We start from the raw sequence: 18,885 nt of genomic DNA on the forward strand, positions 1-18,885 counted from the left end.
CCGCATCAAACGGAGGATGAAGGGTCGGCCTCATCATCTGAAAGAACCGATACAGAGAAGACCGAGGACGAAAGATCGGTCAATGAGGACGAGCATTCGGCTCAGAGCCCCAATAATACCGGTCCTGACGCCAATCCTGAGACCACCGAGGGTGGTGGTGAAGAGGGTGATAAAGAAGCCGATGATGAAGTCGGCGATAAAGAGAAAGAGGAGGCCGAAGGAGCAGAGGCCGATAGGATATCTCTGAAACTCCTTCAGGGCGCCAAAAAGCGAGCCGAGTCGATTGAGGAGTTATACCTGGAATGACACGAGCACCGGTTCGGCACACCATATAGGGAAATCCTACCGGGCCACACAGACTTGGAATGCATCCAAAGACTAGAGGAAGTAGAGGACTTGATCATGAATCTCACAAACTCCAACACAATTCAAGAGGTATTACACCGAACATGCCTCTTAAAACCAAAAGTCCAACTATGGAAGCTAACCACACGCATCCGGAAAATTACGGAGGAGTTCAAAGCGGTGGGACCGGAAGACACCTTAACACCGCGGGTGTTAGAAAGGCTTGAAAAAGCCAAAAGAGACCTCATTCAAAAAATTGACCGGCTAGAAGCAATATGCAGTCAAAGAAAAATACTGGTCTATACTGCTCCCCGGATCGAAACGAGTCTGGATCACTGTCCAACACCTCCAAGGGAGAATGCGGCATCAAAAGAATCCGATGAAAGGGCAGATCCTAATCTCACCGGGCAATCCCCTCCTTCACAACCGGAAGTCTCCGCATCAGACTTCACAAAGGAATGGGTTGAGGGCCGTCTTCAAAGGTTTGAAGACTCAACCGCAGAACAGATTGATAGTCGCATTCAAGAGTTCGAAGACTCCGCGGTTCAGCCATTCAAGGACAGATTCCAAAGAATCGTTTGCTCGGCACTCAAGTTCGCCGACACCACAAGGTATCTCTTGGATAACAATCGGGACCGACTCTCAGAAATCAACGAAGATCTACATGAAGAGGCGGCTCTGCGCATTAAATATTTTAAGCGAACCGTAATTTTAGAGGATTTGACCTCCGAGTTAAAGGAAGACTTCGACCGGCTTGAAAGAGAGACCGATCAACGATTGGCGGAAGTTGCTGGGGACCTGGTCGGCACAACACTCGGACGGGTCTCCGAACTCGAGAAGAAAAATGAGGGTCTCGAGGCGGAACTCAAGGCGCTTTCCGAACAAGTGGCCGAACTGCTGAGGGTTAAGATGAACGCGGACGCCGCGGCTGTAGAGGCTGATGCCCAAGCGGCTAAGAGGGTCCAGGATGCGCTGGACGCCGAAGCAAGTAAAGAGAAGGAGGCACCGCGATCATCCCAACTTACCGAAGAAGAAGAGGAAGCCGAGCGGATTCGAAGGTCAGAGGCCAAGTTTCCAAGACTTACAAAGAAAGCAGCCGCTCAAGCTGCGAAGGATGCTGAGCGATTGGAAAGAGAAAGACGGAGACTGGAAGGCTTCGCAGCCGACAACAAGAAAAAGAAGGCGGCCTCCTCCGTCTCAGCGCCGAAAAAGCGAAAGAGGGAAGCCTCAAAGAAAGTTCAAATAGCCGACCTACTCAATGAGGTCACTGAAACGGTCCTCACGAGTACATCGCAGCAGGCTACTCCAGTCGAAGAGGATGAAGTTGAAGAGCACCTGCAGACCCGGTCCACAAGACAACGAGTTTCCGAACCGGCTAGTCGACCGCAACCGGAGAAGAAAAAGCGGAGCATATATGACTTCTCGGACTCGGAATAGGGGCTCTCTTTCCTTACTTGTCTTAGTATTTTCATATATTATGTTATTTTCGGTTATCTATCATATATATAAAGCTATTTTTGAAACCGGCCACCTTTTGCATCTTTACTTAGTTTTGATAATTTTAAATAAAATAATCAAAAAGGGAGAAATTGATGAGATAAAAGATAAAGACTCTTCCAAAAATTTTCTCAAAATTTTTTCAAAAAAATTCTCCTAAGTCAGTTTCAAACAAAACAACCGGCCTACGGTTGCAAACTTACTTAGTTTTGATAATTTTAAATAAAATAATCAAAATTGGAGAAATTGTTAGATAAAATTAGACCGGTTCAAATAAACCTAACTTAAACAAACCTTCTATGCAGGAACAAGGAACCGGACCGGACAAACAAAAGAACCGGCTAAGAAAACTAGCCGGTCAAGATAGTAAACCGACCAAGAATACTCGGAACGTGACCGCACAAAGAAAGGATCGGCCAAAGCTTAAAACCGGAATCATCAAACAGCCGATCAGTCACAAGGCAAAGAAATAACCGGAAGAAGTCCGGTTATATCACCCATACCGGAAGCGATCAGGTTAAGTCAAGTGGCCGACCAGTACAAGAAGACAATTCGGGTATCTGTTGAGAATGATACCAAAGGAACAGACTGAACACTTCCACATCCATACAAGTCTGAGGAAAGTCTACAGGCTGCAGAAGACAGTACTACCGGATCTTTTCACTTCGGGATAAGTCAGAAAGAAGATCTTCCAAATATAGACAACTGTCCAACAGACAGTGCCTACATTGAGTAAAAGACAAACCTAGCAGGTTTGTCTTACATACCGGGAGAATAGACCGCCAGGTCTGAGACAGAATGCCAGGTCTGAGGTTGACCATCAGGTCTGAGGAAACGACCGCAGGTCTGAATCTCTGAAACACTGAATCACTGCACCTCTGCTCAACCAATCAGATTCAAGGCAATGAAATATGACCTGACATATTTCACCTATAAAAGGGGCAGTTGAAGAAGAATAAATGCGCGACACAGTGGGACAAGTAAGAAATTCTAAGAGCATTTATTCTACAAGTGATAAGACTGTGTTGTTCTAAGAAAGCCTAAGTGCTAAAGTTAAAGTGTGTTTTACAATTTCGGTGTAAATTGTAAGAGTGTTATCGAGCAGGAAATAAGTCTCGATCGGATTGTACTTGTATTCCTTAGTGAATATCCTTCTCGCGGTTTCGAGAGGAAGGGGTGACGTAGGAGTTTATCTCCGAACATCCATAAAATCGGTCTTGTTATTTACTTTCTGCCGGCTCCACTGTCTAACCGATTTACATTAATTTAACTACACCGCCCTAAACTGACTCTATATTATCCATACCGAATTTCCAGATTACCGAAACCGACCCACCATTTTCAAACCTCCATCATCCGGAACCGGCCTTGTCCATCATATAAGTGTGCTGCTTCAACCTGAAAGCAAACCTCTTCCGCGCTTGAACCTAGTTCAAGGGTTTGTGACAGGTTGTGTAGTATTGAAACCCCGGTGTTAATCACTAACCGGATTAATCACCACCCTTCGAGTGAGAACCGCTAACCGGTCCAACCCCCGGTCCTCCAGCGGCTACCTAGATCCTAACAATATATATCATTGTTATAAAAATTAAAAAAGATAAATTATTCACTAAAAACAAAATTATGACATGGATTTTTCTCAAATCTTGCCTAGTATAATCTCTATAATTATGAAATTTTCTTAAGGAATGAGCATATGTAATAAGTTGACTAATAATATTGTTTTGTAAAGTTATACACAGCAATATTTAGTCATTTACTAACAATAAATAAATAACATATTTAGTGTTGAGCATATATATATATATATATATATATATATATATATATATATATATATATATATATATATATATATATATATATATATATATATATATATATATATTTATATATATATATATATATATATATATATATTTACTTGAAAAATCAACATAATTCCTAGTCTTAGGATTATTTGTAATTGGAAAGACTAATATAATATTTTGTTTTGAATGATCAAAATCATATTTAAGTAAGTGATAAAAAAATATTGATGTTAGAAAAAAGAAATATATACAAACTATATAGTTAAAATATATAATATATAAATATTATAATAGACATTACGAGATATAAAATATCATATCATATTATAAACTTCGTAATATACTAATACGGTGAATCGGCCGGTTATACATGACTTACACCAAAATTATGATTATTTCCTTAGTGATAATGAATTTAATATTATTTGAAAACAAAATTAATTTATTAGTCAAAATAAGTTCTAATCAAAATTTGAGAAATTTAACCTAATTGAAATTTTAGTAATCGATAGTTTGAAATTACTTATTAAGATATTCATATTTCGACAATAAAATAAGAATTGTTTATACTTTGAGTTAAGTTTTTTATTTTTTATTATTTAAATTATTTTAAACTAAAATAATTGTATAGAAAGAAATTTCAAATAAAAATAAATATACAAAGAAAATGTTTAATTAAACAAAATCACGTAAAAAGATTTAATTTACACCGCTTTTAATATTCCACTTAAATATTATAATAAAGAGTTTCCATAATAAAGAGTTTCGATCACAAAGTATATTTTGTGTTTTTCCTTTATTTGCTTTTGTTCAGTTTTTGTCTTTTTGTTTTTTTAATTTTTGACTTTATCGTTGATTTGGCAGTGTTTTATTTTTATGTGTGACCTTTAATTAACACTCTTGAATTTTTACAAGAAAAAAAGTCAAATGTATCTGACCAAAGTATCCTTTAAACTTTTCTTCTTGTTGGTTGAGTTTGAATCAGAATCAAATTTGTCGCTATAAAATATATTTTGTATTTTTGAATTTTAAAAGTGTTTAAATAATAATGATATTATGTTAATTTAATTTATAATTTGATAAAAACAAATAGTTATGATAATTGTTTGCATATTTTTAATTAATTAACTAAAATACTAAAATATTTATTTATTTATTTTAATAGTATATATATATATATTATTATTATTTTATATTTATATAATTTTAAATATTTTATCAAAAATAAATCATATCTTCAAAACCACGTTCAATCAAGATTTTTTAAATAATTTAATTTTTTTTTTAATAAATTCATATGCGAACAAACTCTAATACTAGAATTCGCCGTTCATATCTTTTTTGTATTTAGTATTTCTATATAAAAAGTTTTTTTGACAAAATTTTTTAGATAATTACTTGAATTTTGGAAAGTGTTAAATAAAAAAAGTTATTGATGTTCCCAATTTTGATATTCTTACTTAAAATGATTTGTCATTTTGTATTTCTGGTAAAAAGTGTCTTAACCACATCAAATTTTTCTATGTCCATGAGGAGTTTGTCCGGTTACTTGAGATTTAAAAAGTTTTATTTGAGAAATAAATGGCTTTAAGTATTTTAGCACAAAGTGATTTGGGTTCGTTTGTAAATCTCCAAGATTGTTTTGCAAGCATCGTCTTATTTATACTTTGAATATCCTTAAAACTCATTCCCATTACATTTTGTTTTAATCGTGTTTTCTTATTTAACCTAATGAATACACTTAAAGTAATCGAAACTGAGAATTTGAAGAAATATTCATTATATAATCTGGTAAACTTTGAATATTACTTTTGATCGGAACTTATTTTCATGTTTGAGATAAAAGTTTTGTTTTCCATCCTCTTATCCACTCTTTAATTTCTGAGTGGAATTCTTAACGAGTCTAGTTAAATTTTGTTGAATTTCAATAAGTGTATTAATAAGTGTATTAGTGTGAAATGTAATACATTATTTATTCAAAATAAAAAGCTGACTTAATGCTGGATAATATTTGTTAAGAATAAACATGAAATTTTGAATTTTTTTATATCCTTGTCTAAAAATTAATGCATCTTATAAATAAGTTTTGTGAAACCTTTTTGTGACTAAAGAAAAAATAGAAGGAGAAAGAGAGTCTTCATGTCTAATTCTCTAGTAGGTTTAAAAAATTGCAATATTTTTTCATTAAGTATGATATTATATGAAATTATTATTATACAATATTAATATTAGTTTGAGAATCCTATTTTTTCATTATCCTTGTGATAAATTATTCTAGTATGTCGATTCTATGTCAAATATGTCCCAATTTTTACAACATCTTGTTTAAGATATTATAAACTTTAATTTCTATTGATGTAATTATGTTAAATTATAAATAACAAATAATATTGAGAGAGAGAGAAAGGGAAAGAATCTAAAAGAAATATTGAATGAACAGAGAGGTGTCATTTCATTGCCTCACCTTTTCCCGCAATGCGGAATTCACGGGTTTCTTTCTTCTCTCTCTTTATCGTTTTTTGCGTCCTTATTTTTTTTTTAATTAACTATCCCCTTTTTAAAATAAAATATTTATATATATCTTCCCACCACATCAACATTATTATAACAAATCAAATCATATAAATTTCAATATAAATAAATAGACTTTAACAACTGACCCACAAACTTTATTAATACATACTATTAATATAAATGCCAACCTACCCTACTTTCTTTTTATAGCAAAATATGAGTGGCATTTAAGAAAAAAAATTGTTAACTTTGATTTTACTTTTTCTTGATATATAATCAATTTATGAATCACGATCAATTTTCCTTTTTGAATAATGTTGTAATATTAGTTTTGTTTCATTTAATATAAAATTTACTTCTTTATATCATTATTAAGATTATAATGTAATTTTTAGATGTAATTAAATTAGATCATTATTAAGATTGTAATGTATTTTTGAATTTATTTGAAATGTTTTTTTTTTTTGATAGTTTAGTTCATTTCAATTAGATCAAAATTGTTTCAAATTTTCTTATTATTAGTTTTTTTATTCACTTAAAAATTGTTTCTTCGCCCCTTAATAGTAATAAAACATTTCTTTAAATTTGTATATAAATAGATGAATTTCACTTAAAAATTTGAAATATATATTTTTTAAATTATTCATTTATATTAAAAATAATAAAACCGTTTAAGAACAATCACAAAAACATGACATGAATAAATTAAATAAAAATGTCATATAACTTGAAAATAAGAAAAAAAAATATAAACACGTTATCCAATATGTTATTAAACTCGTAGATCTTTAAGGAACGATTAACTCTCCGATCGACTTCATCGATTTTTCAGAACGAATATCAGAAAGCGTTATAATAATAATATTATGAATGATACGATCAGACAGCTACGATAATTGAATGTTTGACAATTTCTCTTAAACTAGATAGTTTATCATAAAATAATTGAGATGTAACTCAAATATGTAGGCATAAAAATATGACAATAGGTACTCGTACAACTTATATCTATGGAATGGTCGAGTTCGAGTATTTTAAATCGAGTTTAAGATTAGGGATGATAATGAAAAAGATACTCTTGAGGTCAGAGATAGGGAATATGCGGAACTCAAACCCGAACCTTAATACACGACTATACTAAAGTAAAAAATATTTATATATTTTTTTTTGCTAAATATTAATATAATCTTTCACATCATCATCGTTACATCCATCATAATAATTACATTATTTATTTCACTTTTATCCAAACTTCACACAAACTTCTTTTCTAATACCAAAAAAAAAAGTTAAAATTTATCATTCATCTTCATCTATCAAAATATTATTTCTCTCTCATTAATCTTCAATTTTAAATTCTTAATTTTTTTTAAGACTATATTTCAATTATAATAACAAGAAAGTTGTTATATTTTTGACATTTACAACATACTTATATAGAATAAAGTTTTTAGATTTAAAAAAAAATCAATATTATTAATTTTAAAGTTATTTATTATTTAGTTATTCTTCAATATTACTTTATAATTTTATAAAATAAAATATATAAATTCACACTTTTCGTGTAAATAATGAGATACGCGATAAATCAAAAATAGAATAAAAATAGAGATATCCTTCGAGTTCAAAGTTGGTAGTAAAATTAAAATCGGGTTCTGTAAGCACTAAAAATTTACATACCCAATTTATAAATTTAATTAAAAATAATTATTTTGATTTATTTTCAAATAAATAAAATCAAAATAATTAACCTTAAGGCCAAAAATCTAATTAAACAGTTAATTAGTTTAATTATTGTAATTAATTAGGGATAATAGACAAATAAAATAAATAAAATTATTTTGAATAAATATTTTACTCATTTTATCTCAAAATAATTTTTAAAAAATCAAAATAATTAAAATAAATAATTTAGGATGAAATGTATTACCCATTTTATCCTAAAAAATATTTATTTAACCCAAAAATATAAAAAATAAAATAAAATAAATTGACAAAATAAATGTCATATTTATTTTAAATATTTTGTGTATTTTACAAGATTAAAAAAAACTAAAAGGGTGGGAAAAAATCAATTTCAAATAAACCCTTAAAGTTTTAAATAAAAATAAAAATATGTAATCGGGTGTATCCGAAATTCGGGAGAACAACTACAGCCGAAACCATGACCATTGGATGGGCACTAAATTTTCATCCAACGCTCGGGAAGCGCTCGCGTCACCCGCTGTGGTCAAAGGAACGCGCATCCGCGAAGTAGGCAATCAACTAACACCTCATTAGCTGAAACGCGACGGAACGCCTAGGACACAATGGAACCTAGATGGAACGCTCCGCGTCCGCGTTTACACTCAAAACAACGCCATTTTACGCTCAATTCGTTGTCTTCCCCACGTTCGCAAGAGGGATATAAACAAGTCCCATCTTTGATTTCTCAAAGATGGAACTCCGCCGATAATCAACCATTTTGGCTGATTCAAAAGGTGAAATAATCACCCTACCACGGTGATTATTTCTCCTATAATCCTAGACTTAATTATGGCATACACGAGCAACTTGGATGAAGAACAACCAAAATACCATAAATGATTTTGAATAATTCGATCCACTTGACTCCCTCAACCGACTTCGGGATGCTGTAAATAGCCTCTCTTAATAATTCCAAAGCCAAAAGATTAGCTCTCAATCAAAGGATTTTAAAAATCCCACATTGAAGCTCAAAACTTCTGATTTTTCAATTTTTTTGCATAAGGCCTTAAAACTTGGATTCATGCATCCAAAAAGCTTCTTTTAAGGTCTAAATAGTATTCTCCAACACTTAGTAAACTTTCAATCATCCTTTAATTCATACTTTTAGTTTGAAATTGAAATATGTAAATTTCAGTTTTCATAAGCTTGTATGTTGTATGGTTTTTGAATTTGATGATTGAAAATCGATCATATGATCATTTATGATCTTTTTGTGAAAGCCAAGATCGATCAATTGATAAAAAAAACTCAAATTTGAATTTTAAAAAGTTAAAAAATTAGGTTTAGTTCTTGAGCTAATCATCAAGAACAAATACTTAAAAAGTTTCCTAACTTGTTTTAATGATGTTGGACAACTATTTGGATCATATTTGATCTATCCCGATCATGTTTGATAAAAATTTAAATTTTCAAAATAAATGATATTTTTGTTAATCCTTGAATTGGTCCAAATGAATAGTCAGTTTTTATATTTTGATATCAATCAAGTATATGAAGTATAAAGAAGTTATTGACAAACTCTTTACACTTCAAAACAACTTTAAAACCAAAAAAACCCAATTTTTTGCCATAAACTGTTTTGAACAAATTGATCATCACCCAGGTTGAATGATACATTGGGATGACAATTTTAATATTCTTAGGAGTTTTTAGAAGTTACCCAAGCTCTTGGATCAAAGGATTTAATCCTCCATAAAAATTGCAAAACATGCGATTTTGATGTTCTTGATGACCGAGGATCTTCGGTCACGACCAAGAGGTCCAACAATTGTTCTTCATCTAGGACCGAGAGGTCTGACCGAGGATTTTTACATCCGACTAAGAAGTTGAACCTAGGATCGAGAACTCCCAAACCTAAGACTTATGACTTCCACCTAGGACCAAGGCACCTAACTAAGAAGTCAGACCTAGGACCGAGGAGTCTCACACCCGATCGAGAACTCATAAACCTAAGAATGACGAATTCCACCCAGGACCGAGAATTCTCGCACTCGACCGAGAACTCATAAACCAATGACCGTTGACTTTCACCCAAGACCGAGAGGTTCGACCGAGAATTCTAGCACCCGACCAAGAATTCTAGTATATGATCGAGAAGCCCTAACACCCCGAACGAGGGGATCCCAGACCCCGACCGAGGATCATGAGCCCGGACCGAGGGGTTCTTGACTAGGAGGCTCAGGATCGAGGGATTTTTAGTCCCGACCAATAAAATGAATCCAAGACCTAAGACATCGGTCTTAAGGCATGTTTTGTTCCAATTTTTAAATTCTATAATTATTTTTGTAATTTTGAAACCTCAACCATTTTCTAAAAATCCTGAAAAATTATAAAATGATTTCAAAATTTTGTAGGATATTTTCACAAAATAATATTTTGACAAAGGCTCTTTTAGGATTTATTTTTAAACCCTAATGTCTTTTAAATTAATATTCTTCACGTATTTTCCTCCATAGTCATCATCATCAACATGTACTAGTATTTAAATAGTTGTTTTTACAATTTTTTTAATATGCAAAAACCTATTCATGTCTAGGACTAGAAGAATAATCAGTTAAATAAAACGTTATACAACCAATTTCAAAAGACAAATTTATAAGTAGAGACCTTTTTCAAAAGACAAATTTATAAGTAGAGACCTTTTTCAAAATGGGTATGGTGGATGAAGTGTGAAAGCCTGTTCACGAGTATCACCAAACTACGAAATTAAAGAAACTCTAGCTAAAATACGTTTATACACGTATGCCTTTTATTGATTTTCAAAAATAATTGGCGACACTATTTTAAATAAATATTATTTTTAATTAATTATTTTTAATTAATTTAAACATAAATTTTCAAATAATTAAATTCTAATTTGATTATAACAAATCTAAAGATTATTTTAACTTGAACCCAAATTAATTATTTTTATAATTAATTTAAAAAATTGTCAGGATTATTTAAAATCTCTTAAAATAATATTTTATTTTAAAAAATATTCATGACATGCAAATCAATATTGAAATTCTCGAACTTCGAGCTTACTCTGGAACTAAAGGTTTTTCGGAGTTATAGGTTTGGAGACGGTACTTCAATACTCGATGGGTATGGTATTTGTTGCCATCCCTATGTAGAAATGACATATCAGTCGCCTTAATCTAAACTTTCCAGCAAATACTAAAACTCGGGTATCACCCAGTAAATCTCAATCATATTTAAAAAAAATAAACAGGTGAATTCAAAAGAAAAGGCTTCAATAAAAATAAAATTACATACTTATGAAATAAAAAGATGAAGACAATTGATTCAAGGTTTCACTTAATTGATTAATGTTGCCACATTATTTTACTTATAGTATAATAGTTCACTATGTTTGGCAACATTTAATTCAAAACGCACAAATCTCCTTCCTAAGAAAATTATTTGTATATAATTTCAAGGGATTAAATGTTATGAGTTTTATCCAATTTAATAGGACTTAAAAAAATTATAATTATATAGGGTCTTGTTAACTTTCTAAATAACTTAAAAATATATTATTTCTAACATAGCCCACATCTATGTCCGATACCATTTTTGTCAAATAAGATCAATTAAAAATGATTTGGAAAAAATTTGAAAAATGAATGGGTGAGAGCAGGACCGACTATAGGGTAAGCCCCGGGCTAAGGCAACCCATTTAATAAAATAAAAAAGACATTTATAGTATTTTTAAACATAAATAGATCTAGCCTACTGGTTTAAAATGAAAATATAAGATTATTACCTGGTCATGAGTTTTAAATTCTAACCTTTTTTTTAGGTTGGGTGACTCTGGGTGAGAAATAATTAAAAAAATAAAAAAATAATCTTTTTATTCCCTCTCTTCTTATAATTTTTTTCGTCAATAACGTCGTGTCATTCTCTGTTATCACTCACTAAAATCAATATATTTCTCATTTCTATGTAACCACCTACCATTTTAAGTCAAGAAATGCCTTCTAATAATTTGTGTTTCCGACTTCAAGAGTTAATCAATTTGCTGTTTATATTGTGGACCAAATTTCTTTTAAATAGATTTACGAAGTAACTCATCAAATCTCGACTACACGGAGTATGTTTTCTCAACAAAATAGTACAAAGGTTCACTCATTGCCTTGTTGCCAAAACATAAATGTGAATAATGTTCTTTAAAGCCAAGCAATTAGCCTCAGTTGGCCTTATATAAATTAGAAAATTGTCAACGAACAAATAAATAGTTCAATATTGGTCCAACTTTCCAAATAAAGTTGTCTTTGTTATCACATTTAGAAAATACTATTGAAAATTTCCGTATTAACTGAAAATAAGTAGAATAAGGGAGGGTTTCTAATTGAACCCTCAAATGTGAGGATGTTCTTGAGAGGTACCCTGATAAGAAAACTATATACCACATGATAGTTTATCATAAAATACATAAGTCAGCTAAATTTACAGTCAAATTCAATCCTAAGTACCGTATTTTCAAGACAATCTCATTCAACATGACCATAAACTTTATTTAGGTCTAATTTATTTATCATTAGATGACAACGTCAAAAGATCAAAAACTCACTACGATATTTCAAGTGACCAAAGTGATTTTTAAAAGACCAAAGTTCACGAATTTGATTCTCATATATAACTCCTTAAATTGAAATGACCTAGTTATAGAGATCATGTTAACCTCCTACGTTAAAAAATAATAATAAAATTCGGCCACAAAATATTATCTAAATAAATTAGTTTTAAAGAAAGTCATTATTCATCCAACACACAAAAATATATTAAAATCGTAATTTCCTAACCAAAACTTTATACTAGTGTAAAAATCAAGTGTAAAAGAAAAATGTTTAAAAAAATTAGAGAGGGTAAATTCGTTATTTACTAAACCCTATCTTTGGGTAACCAAACTTTGGAACTCTATTTTCAACTAATGAAGTTATTCAGGGACTTATTAGAATAAAATAAAGAAAAAAACATAATTTATTTGTTTGCTGCCGTCTTATGAAATCTGAAGTCCGTTTCTCCATATCTGGTTTTAGGTTGTCCTGAATCGATCAAAATCGAAGAATCTCTCTCTGCGTTTCTTCAAGAGATAGAGAGAGAGAGAGAGCTCCATCCATCCATCAAGTTTCTGTCGCCTTTGTATTTCTAGGGTTCTTCAGGAAGATGGGGAAAAATCAAGCGTACAAAGCTATGCAGAGATCGAAGGTGTCTGACGGTTCATCCGGTCTTGACCAGATCGAAGACGGCATGGTTTGTCCCCTTCTATACTAACTTCATATATATATATGAACTATTTAGACCTAGTAAAAGGGTTTTTTGAAGATGGGTTTTCAGCATTGTTCAATCTCAATTCTCGATATATTTCTCTTTGTACATTTCTGATGAGGACTGTCGCAGGTGGATGGTTCATTTCATTCACCAGAGTGGCATGCTGCTCGATTAGCCAGTCTTGGTACTTCTCATACAGTCACTTGGGAAGAATTCAAAAGGAAGCAAAAGGTATGAATGAATGAAACCCTTTATGAATTTTTGTTATCTTCAGCTTTGGATTTGATTTCTTCAATATCTTTTAGGAAGATGAAATGAAAAATGGGGAAGTTGAAGCTGATAAAGATAGGATGATGAAAGAGTATAGGGCACAGTTAGATGCTGAAAGGGCAGTTAAACTTGCTAAAGGAAGAAATCATTCAAACTCAAACACCAAATCTGATAAAAAGAAGGGTATTGATTATTTATTAATCTTCTTGTTTGTTTTGAATCGAATTCTAAACATGGGTCATGTGAATTTGCAGATAAAGATAAGGAATCCAGAAAACGCAGCAAAAAACACAAGGTATGTATGTTGTTAGTTGTTACGCCATTAGTTAACTTCACAACATACTTATATTCATACTCTTGTTTTACCATTTCAGCGGTCAAGGAGGCATTCTTCGGATTCGAGTTCGTCCTCGTCAGAATACTCGAGTAGTGAGAGCGATGAAAGGGAATCGAAAAGATCGAAATCGAGATCTAAGCATAAAGAGAAAAGGCATAGGTCAAGGTCTAAAACCTCGTCTAGGACTAGAGGGGAGAAAGATGAAGAAGGGCCTTTACCCCTCTCCAGATTCTTTGGTAACATGAAAAATTAATGTTTTTGCAGAGGCTTGTCAAATGCACACTTTTCTTCTTTTTAACAATTTCTGTATTGAAGAAATCGCGACTTCTTTCTGTAATGAATTCTATCTATTTCAGCAATTCAAACGAATTTAATTGGGTATTTGGTATTGTTGATTGTTTAATGAAACCATTCAATTATAGTTGTACCCAAAAAAAAGAAGTCTCAACATCATAACTAAAGTACACAATTTAATAAGTCTATCAAAACAAAGTTCAATCTTTCAATATCTTGGTTGGACATTGATGTGGGTTTCGAAACCCATGTATATACACGACGAAAATAAATAACACAAAAATAAATAACACAAGTCGCAATAACTGAAAAAACATAATAATGAAATCATAGATTCTTCCTCTTTCTTCGTCTTAATCTTCTTCACATTTGTTGCTGATACTCTGGGTTAAATGCCAGACCCTCTCTATAGATAAGTTCTTTCATCTGTTCTTCGGATAAGGCATGATTCTCAAAGTCAAAGTTGAACGGGACCATACATGTTGGTTCGTCGCTTATATCATGAAGTGATGTCAAGTATGGGTGTGCTAGGGCATCTTCCACTGAAATTGTAATAGTAAAATTGATCATTAGCAAAGAAGAACAGCAAACCACAAGTCTGGAAAATCGAAGAAAAGAAACTGACCTGTGATTCTTTTTCTAGGATCAAAAGTTAACATCTTTTCTATAAGATCAATTGCCATATTGTTGACATGAGGGAACTTATCTGTCAATGATTGACGACGGTAGAGGGGAAGTTGCTTGATGTATCTCTTTGCATTCTCATTCAACAAGTCTAATTCCGACTCTGAAGGAGTTCCAATTAACTGCAAGACGTGGAAAAAGAAAGAGAAATCCTTATCCCATCATTAATCACTTCAACATTTAAACAAAATAAGCTTAGTTTTTACTCTACGTGGAGATTGAGAAAGAAAGCGTAAAATCACCTCCAAGAGTAAACGGAGCTGATGCACATGATCTCTTCCTGGAAATAGAGGCTTTCGGTCCATCAGTTCCATGAAAATGCAACCCACTGACCAGATATCGATTGCTGCAGTATAATCTGAAGAGTTTAACAAGAGCTCTGGTGGGCGGTACCATCTTGTGACAACATATTCAGTCATAAAATCAGTTTCGGAGGTAACACGAGCAAGCCCAAAGTCACAAATTTTCAAATCACAATTTGCATTTAAGAGCAAATTGCTTGGCTTTAAATCCCTGTGAAGAACGTTGGCAGAGTGTATGTACTTCAATCCCCTCAGGATTTGATACAAAAAGTACTGCAAAAAAAACCCACATATATTAAGAAATATAAGATTCAATTACAAAAATATTCACTGGCTTGCCTAAGCATGTTAGAAGAAAAAATGATGTGGAAAACAGCACCATAATTGATTAGACAATTATATATTTCCTAATTACTCCTTTATGTGCATGTTTAAGCATTAAGGCATAGTTTCATTATGTAATAAATCATGGTTTCAGGGTTAAGGTTAAGACTTAAGGGTTTTTTCTGCTGCCTCCACTAATGGAGGATGTAGCCATTGGTGGAGTGTTTCAATGGTTCAGTTAATTTATTTTTCATTCTGTTACTTTTCACGTTAGCTATTGATAGAGAAGCCACCAAAATCAAGGCAGGATGGAGATGATTTTTAAGAAATAGCAAAAGAGACAACCAAATAAGAAACCTTAACAGCTAGAGACTAAGTCTTTAAGAGAGGAACCGAAGTGATGAATCATATGAATTCAGCGAGAAAAGGGGATAAGAATCAGAATGGGCCTAAACTAACTAATAGTTTCTTTATCTAATGGGCTATGTCTGGCCCATCTAAGCCAAGTACGTGACATGGCCTGGAGCGCGGGAGACACGACAAACAAAGACATTAATGCTAATGAAGACATGTCCAATCCCGACAGCAGCTCCCGCTAAAGCAATAGTAGCAGCTCCAGCCCCGATTAATTCGAAACTATGATGCAAATCAAAGTCAATCTTCGAAGTTCGAAGTTACTAACTTGGATATGGATTATGAAAAGATACAAGGAAGCCTAGTCCCTTTAGATGGGAAATCAAATTTCCATTTCCATTTCATATTCAAATACTCAACATACATTTCTTACTTAGCTTAGCTACTACCTATATTTATACTAAGAATATAACAAGCCTAAACTAACTAATAGTTTCTTTATCTAATGGGCTATGTCAGGCCCATTTAAGCCCAATACATGACATGTCCTGCAGCGCGGGAGACGCGAGTTGCGACAAACAAAGACATTAATGCTAAAATTTAAAACTATGTTGCAAATCCAAATCAATCTTCAAAGTTACTAACTTGAATATGGAGGGATTATAAAAAGATACAAGGATGAGAGCCTAGTCCCTTTAGATGGGAAATCAAATTTCCATTTCCATTTCATATTCAAATACTCAACATACATTTCTTACCTAGCTTAGCTACTACCTATATTTATACTAAGAATATAACAAGCCTAAACTAACTAATAGTTTCTTTATCTAATGGGCTATGTCAGGCCCATCTAAGCCCAATACATGACATGTCCTGCAGCACGGGAGACACGAGTCGCGACAAACGAAGACTTTAATGCTAAAATTTAAAACTATGTTGCGAATCCAAATCAATCTTAGAAGTTACTAACTTGGATATGGAGGGATTATGAAAAATATCAAACATAATTAGTTAGACTAAAGTTATTTCTTAATTAGTATTATTGTATTTCCTTAGTTTTTCTTCTTTTGAATTAATGTGTAATAGGAGATATCAAATGACATAACAACTTGTTATAGACCATGAAACACCAAAATAGCATATGAGGTATGTCAACAATGAATGGAAAGAACAGAACAACAGGCTGCATTCGATCAATGGTTAATCCCCACGTAATTAGCAACGATTCATTCGATCCCCACATACATCAGAGACTAAAAGCTACAAGTCATATAAGAAACTGATGAGCCCAAAGAACAACTAAACTTTGATCTTTAGCATCACATTATACAAACATTAAAATATATAACCTGGCAATGCTCTTCAGACAAAGATTGGTTGGATCGGATAATCTGATGGAGATCAGTATCCATAAGTTCATATGCTATATAAACATCATTAAAAGAACCTCTTTGAGGTGGTGGTATTATATCTCTTATTGCAACAACCTGAATCAATAACCAAATTTAAATAAACCTCATTCAATTTAACAAAATAAAAATTAGGTTAAAAAGCATTCAAGATGAAGATAAAACAAAATGTTACTAACATTTTCATGATCCATATGACGAAGAAGCTTAATCTCACGGAGAGTCCTTTTAGCATCAATTTTGTTATCAAAAGCATTAGCAATTTTTTTGATTGCTACATGTTCATTCGTCTCCGAATTCAACGCCGAGCTAAATCAATAGAGAATAAAGAATAAAAAATCAAAATCTTAGGTCAAGAAAGGAAGAACAATAGGTTAATAGATTAGAATACCAGACTATGCCGTAAGCGCCTTTGCCAATGGGCATTATAGGAGGTTTATACTTAGCGGTGACCTCGAATATATTACCGAATATATTATATTGAATGAATCTGCCGCCGTGACTGAGAGTCGCCTGGATATTTTCAATACCGGCAGCCGGATGTGATGCAGGTAAAGGTGCCGCCGCTTCTGACATCATAGCGTCCTCCGTTTGTTCAGCTGAAGCATCCATTTCTTTACCTCAATAATGTTCTTCTTCTTCACAGATTACTGCTATTTTCAGCTTTCCAAGTTCGATTGAACAACGAATTTGGAGATCTTAGAAGAACAATTTAACACAGATAATAGATAGAGAGAGAAAGAGAGATTGAAAAGAAAGAGAATGGATCGGCCTATAAGACTACATGGATTTCCACTTTCCTTTTCTCCCTTTTTTATTATTACTATTATTATTATTTCGGATAGTTATAAAACAAATTTAATGGAAAATTTTGATGGGATGACCTCTTAATTGCACTCATCGCCTAATAAAAATTGGGCAAATAACCGCTCACAATTTTTAGGACACAAAATTCTCCACGAATTAGGGTTTTGTCGTGTAACGCGACTGTACACTCGACGAATTAGGGTTTCGTCGCGTAACGCGACTGCACACTCGACGAATTAGGGTTTCGTCGCGTAACGCGACGCTGCGTCGCCAGGGGCGGAGCCAGGATTTGAAACCTACCCGGGCTAATTTTTTATCAAAAAAATCTATCCGGGCTAGTTTTATAATAATATCAAATAAACTAAGTTTACTGTCACTAGCGCCTTTTAGCAACGGGAAATAATCAATAACAACGGTAATTTACCGTCGTTACTGATAAATACATACAAGATACTTAGGGCTACCCGGGCTACAGCCCGGGCCGACTTGTACCTGGCTCCGCTCCTGTGCGTTGCGTTACACGACGGGGTATTTTTGTCTGAAAAATAAAAATAAGTCAATCATTTGCGTAATTTTTATTAGGCGTTTACGGTTAAAACAATTATTATGATCATTTCATCAAATTTCCCTATTACATAAACAAAAAATGAATAAAAATCATGTTCTCAATAAATTGTTCTTATAGCATAAATTATGTTATATAAAATAGTGTAAGTGGATCTATAAGTGTTTAATTTGTGTGATTCGAACTAAAACAAATAATTTTATTTGGTTCTATTTTTATTTATGTTTGCTAGCTTTCAACTTTATGTATCTATGTAATTTTATAACCTTTTAATAAATAAATTAAAATAAAAAGACTAAAGAGATTACATAAATTGTCACTTTTTGGAAACTATTTCAGCGTTTTGGGTTGAGATTTATTTAGAATATAT

The 18,885-nt window shown here is 32.5% G+C and overlaps 3 protein-coding genes across 3 annotated transcripts; 2 read left to right on the forward strand and 1 right to left on the reverse strand.

The window, feature by feature from the left end:
• Nucleotides 1-402: 402 nt before the first annotated feature.
• On the forward strand, nucleotides 403-12,994 carry LOC124910193 (uncharacterized abhydrolase domain-containing protein DDB_G0269086-like). The gene is made up of 3 exons (XM_047450843.1): nucleotides 403-1,146; nucleotides 1,255-1,707; nucleotides 12,938-12,994. The coding sequence occupies exons 1-3, from the start codon at nucleotides 403-405 to the stop codon at nucleotides 12,992-12,994; spliced, it is 1,254 nt and encodes a 417-aa protein (XP_047306799.1).
• Nucleotides 12,926-14,164, forward strand: LOC124919322 (protein FAM133-like). The gene is made up of 5 exons (XM_047459547.1): nucleotides 12,926-13,151; nucleotides 13,299-13,400; nucleotides 13,475-13,622; nucleotides 13,694-13,734; nucleotides 13,814-14,164. The coding sequence occupies exons 1-5, from the start codon at nucleotides 13,065-13,067 to the stop codon at nucleotides 14,027-14,029; spliced, it is 594 nt and encodes a 197-aa protein (XP_047315503.1). The 5' UTR covers nucleotides 12,926-13,064; the 3' UTR covers nucleotides 14,030-14,164.
• A 41-nt stretch (nucleotides 14,165-14,205) lies between these two features.
• Nucleotides 14,206-17,892, reverse strand: LOC124919321 (mitogen-activated protein kinase homolog NTF4). The gene is made up of 6 exons (XM_047459546.1): nucleotides 17,535-17,892; nucleotides 17,323-17,452; nucleotides 17,084-17,221; nucleotides 14,997-15,329; nucleotides 14,696-14,876; nucleotides 14,206-14,612 (listed from the first exon to the last, which is right to left on the reverse strand). Exons 1-6 carry the CDS (start codon nucleotides 17,753-17,755, stop codon nucleotides 14,434-14,436), a joined length of 1,182 nt encoding a protein of 393 aa, XP_047315502.1. The 5' UTR covers nucleotides 17,756-17,892; the 3' UTR covers nucleotides 14,206-14,433.
• Nucleotides 17,893-18,885: the final 993 nt, after the last annotated feature.

This window comes from Impatiens glandulifera, chromosome 1 (assembly GCF_907164915.1).
Source record: "Impatiens glandulifera chromosome 1, dImpGla2.1, whole genome shotgun sequence".
Taxonomy (NCBI): Eukaryota; Viridiplantae; Streptophyta; class Magnoliopsida; order Ericales; family Balsaminaceae; genus Impatiens; species Impatiens glandulifera.